The sequence below is a fragment of the Fragaria vesca genome, linkage group LG1 (genome assembly GCF_000184155.1).
Source record: "Fragaria vesca subsp. vesca linkage group LG1, FraVesHawaii_1.0, whole genome shotgun sequence".
NCBI lineage: Eukaryota > Viridiplantae > Streptophyta > Magnoliopsida > Rosales > Rosaceae > Fragaria > Fragaria vesca.
Genome location: NC_020491.1, coordinates 2,467,625 through 2,471,568, shown reverse-complemented (window position 1 = coordinate 2,471,568; position 3,944 = coordinate 2,467,625). Strand labels below are relative to the sequence as shown.

The following is a 3,944-nucleotide window of genomic DNA, read 5'->3' as shown; positions in this document are numbered from 1 at the left end:
ATATGAGAAAACATTTAAAGAAACATTAATGGAAGTGTAGGAGTATATGAGAAAGCATTTAAAAAAATTACAACAAAATGCTAATAGAAAAATAGATTATTGCCAAAACAATGGAAAAATAATAATTTAACCAAAGTAGGAAAGTGAAGAAAATGAGAAGGGAAAAGAACATGCAAAGTCAAAGAAATATAGGTTTCATAAGTGTGTGGTTTGTAGGGTCAAAAATGAATAAAGGAAGGAGAAAATATTGGAAAACTAGGTGAAATCATCAAATCTGCTTGTGTAAAAGCATCAGAAGGAGTCGAACCTCTGACCCATACTGAAGTAAAGTTGGGGAGAATGCCAATTGCGCCAAAGCATCTTTGATTACTAGTGGGTATTCATTTACTACATATAGAGAATTCTGTCTAGGTTGCAGCCCAGACAGCCTAATACATGTATCCGCCCCTGCACAGGGTTGGTCTTGTTTGAAAACTTTCCTAGTGCATTCACAACATAGTTCTACGTGATAAATATACAGACTAGAGAGAAGTGAAATTCAAATCTTTAATGTTTCAACCCCTAATTCTCCTCTCTGAGTGCACTCATAGTTGATATAGGCATAGTTCTTGACATTTTTGTATGACCTTGGCCTTGTTTCATCTATTAGTTTCTCCACTGGACCAATCTCAGTTTCAGGATCTGGTGCATTATACAAGGCCACAGAGAGCCTCATTCTTTCTGGATTTGTCACCGCTCTGTGCACTGGGCTTTTGAATATGCCATTACTCATAATCTGCATCATGAATTCATACTATCAAAAACTATATATTACGAAACTTCTGAAATTTGAAAGCAGTTAAACACATTAGAGTGATAAGTAAATCTTTTTACCTGCATTTGACCACCAAGATTAACAACAATGGCAGCTGGCACAATGGGGACTCTAAACCATATACCATCCACCAAAACTTGAAGACCTTCCACTTCTTTGTCCTGCAACAGAAGAGTCATTCCTGACGCATCTATATGAGGCTTCAAACCAAACACCTTATCGGCTCTTGAACACCGCGGATAGAAGTTGAATCTTGCTCTCATCTGAGCTTTTTCTCCAAGCAGCTTATCTAAAAAGCTGTTCTCTTCTAAATTCAGAGATTTTTCCATGGCCTTGAACAGAACATGCATAATGAACTTTACCTGTGTTGCATATTCATGCAGAACCTCTCTGCACCAAAGATGTTAGTAGTCAATGAGTTCACTAAAAGAAAATCATGTAGCACAACATGTAGTCAATGTTTGAAGTTAATGTACCGAAAATCAGTTGGAATTTCTGGCCAGAGATCAGGCCTTCTTTGATCTTCAGGAAATACTTGAAGAATTAGGCGGTACAACCAATCAAGAACTTGCTTCTCTGAGACAATTACATCGTCCCCATATCCTTCTTGGCCACCATAAATTTCTCTTGAGTATTTTTGCTTCTCTTCCACTGGAAGTTCAAAGAATTGTGTCGCGACTTCGCGTACCTTGTCAAGAAAGGAACTTGAAATCCCATGACCTATGGCCTAAAAACCCAAGTAGGAGAAAAACAAGTACAACAGATTTAGACAATGCACAAATAAAGATACAGAAAACTTATGCTATAGTAATTTACCTAACATGTTCACTTGATGAACAATACTCTAGTAAAAGTAAGGTAAAATCATATATAACCTGGAAGCATCCTGATAAGCTTAGAGCTGATCTGAGTTTGTTTAGTTCGATCTCTGCTTCCTTAGTACCAACTGACGATGGGGAGAAGAGACTAATATCAATGATGGGGATTTGACCTGATTCTGGGGAAGACTCTATACCTCCAAACTTGCTTTCTTTAACAATATATTCAGCGGGTGGTTCATCACCTTTGATGGACAGTTCTTCAACACTCATCGATTACTGCACTGTGCCAAACAACTATTCTGGGAAGTTTCTGATCTGTGTAATGTGATAATTGAGCTAAGGTTTGACTCAATCCACCACACAAGATGTGGCATATATAAGGGTTGGGTTTTAGGGGTTTTCTAGTAATTGGGCTACTCTGAAATATATATGTATAGTTTGATGTGCTATGTAATTTAAAATGAAATGCAATTATAGTTTTGGATATGCAAAATAAAATAATCTGTAATTAAATGGAGAAAATATTATCATAGTTGTACAACAGAAAATAAATAGCATATGATTAATAGCCTATGATTAAGATCACAGGGGCTGTACTTATTTGAAAAGTTTCATAGTGTTTACACAATTTATTTATACATGCATGATAAAGGCATAGATAAATGAAATTCAGATCTTCAATGTTTCAAGTGCAACTTCTCCTTTCTGATAGCATTCATAGTTGATACGACCATAATTCTTGACATTTTTGTATAACCTTGGCCTTGTCTCATCTATCAATTTCTCCACAGGATTAATCTCAGTTTCAGGATCAGGTTCATTAAACAAGGCCACAGATAGTCTCATTCTGTCTGGATTTGTCACAACCCTGTGCATTGGGCTCTTGAAGATACCATTACTCATAATCTGCAGTAAAAATCCCATATAGTATTAAAATTCGGGTACGAAGTTTCAGATTGGATCTGAAATCAATTGAACAAATTGGAAAGATAAGTAACTTTTTTATTGTGTTACCTGCATTTGATCACCAAGATTAACAACTATTGCATGAGGCACAATGGGGACTCTAACCCATTTTCCATCAACCAAAACTTGAAGACCTTCTACCTCTTTGTCCTGCAACAGAACAGTCATTCCTGACCCATCTGTATGAGGCTTCAAACCAAACACCTTATCGGCTCTTGGACACCGCGGATAGAAGTTGAATTTTGCTCTCATCTGAGCTTTTTCTCCAAGCAGCTTATCTAAAATGATGTTCTCTTCTAAATTCAGAGATTTTTCCATGGCCTTGAACAGAACATGCATAATGAACTTTACCTGTGTTGCATATTCATGCAGAACCTCTCTGCACCAAAGATGTTAGTAGTCAATGAGTTCACTAAAAGAAAATTATGTAGCACAATATGTAGTCAATGTTTGAAGTTAATGTACCGAAAATCAGTTGGATTTTCTGGCCAGAGATCAAGCCTTCTTTGATCTTCAGGGAATACTTGAAGAATTAGGCGGTAAGACCAATCAAGAACTTGCTTCTCTGAGACAATTACATCCTCCCCATATCCTTCTTCGCCACCATAAATTTCTCTCGAGTAGTTTTGCTTCTCTTCCACTGGAAGTTCAAAGAATTGTGTTGCAACTTCGCGTACCTTGTCCAGAAAGGAACTTGAAATCCCATGACCGATTGCCTGAAAAACCAAGTTCAACAGATTAAGACAATGCACTAAGAAAGATAAATATAGCTTATGCTATAGTAATATATATGAATATATCTAAAATTAATGTTCACCTGGTCACTTGATGAACACTACTCTAGTAAAATTTAGGTGAAACTATATATATACTAGCCTCTTACCCATGTATCTGCACAAGATAAAAAAATAGAAGAAATTTTATTTGAACTGCTCCACCTAACGTGGGTTTTTGTAGATAACCGCTCCATAAAAAGTGGGATGAAACTTTCACACATCTTTTTTTTTCTCCTCGTCCCTTTTTTCTTTGAGAAATTTTAAATACACACCCCTAATATCTTAATACACACCCCTTACTTAATACACTACCTATCAAGTTTTTCATTTCAATATTATACTTAATACACATCCCAGACTGTCTAAAATGCCCTTAATTTATGAAATATTCCGTTATTTAATATAATTAATATATATTTACTATTTGGTACCTCTTTTTACATATTATTTCGTCTAATTTTTGCTAGAAATTTTTGGTTATCATCGTTCAATTTATAATCAAATGATTATTGTTATATCTCAACTCTAAATCACCAATACAAGTTTTCAAAATTCACAAGAGCACAA

General features: G+C 35.6%; 2 protein-coding genes across 2 annotated transcripts in view; both read right to left on the bottom strand.

The window, feature by feature from the left end:
• Window positions 1-317: 317 nt before the first annotated feature.
• LOC101302485 (codeine O-demethylase-like) lies at window positions 318-1,985 on the bottom strand. Its single transcript, XM_004287207.1, has 4 exons — window positions 1,690-1,985; window positions 1,291-1,541; window positions 874-1,204; window positions 318-775 (listed from the first exon to the last, which is right to left on the bottom strand). The coding sequence occupies exons 1-4, from the start codon at window positions 1,903-1,905 to the stop codon at window positions 539-541; spliced, it is 1,035 nt and encodes a 344-aa protein (XP_004287255.1). The 5' UTR covers window positions 1,906-1,985; the 3' UTR covers window positions 318-538.
• A 127-nt stretch (window positions 1,986-2,112) lies between these two features.
• Window positions 2,113-3,944, bottom strand: part of LOC101301902 (probable 2-oxoglutarate/Fe(II)-dependent dioxygenase-like) — a 2,485-nt gene continuing 653 nt past the window's right edge. The window contains exons 2-4 of the mRNA XM_004287205.1: window positions 3,067-3,317; window positions 2,650-2,980; window positions 2,113-2,541 (exon numbers count right to left, since the gene is read on the bottom strand). Of these exons, the coding sequence (XP_004287253.1) occupies window positions 2,305-2,541; window positions 2,650-2,980; window positions 3,067-3,317 (819 nt within the window). The 3' untranslated portion in view covers window positions 2,113-2,304. The remainder of the gene's footprint in view (window positions 2,542-2,649; window positions 2,981-3,066; window positions 3,318-3,944) is intronic.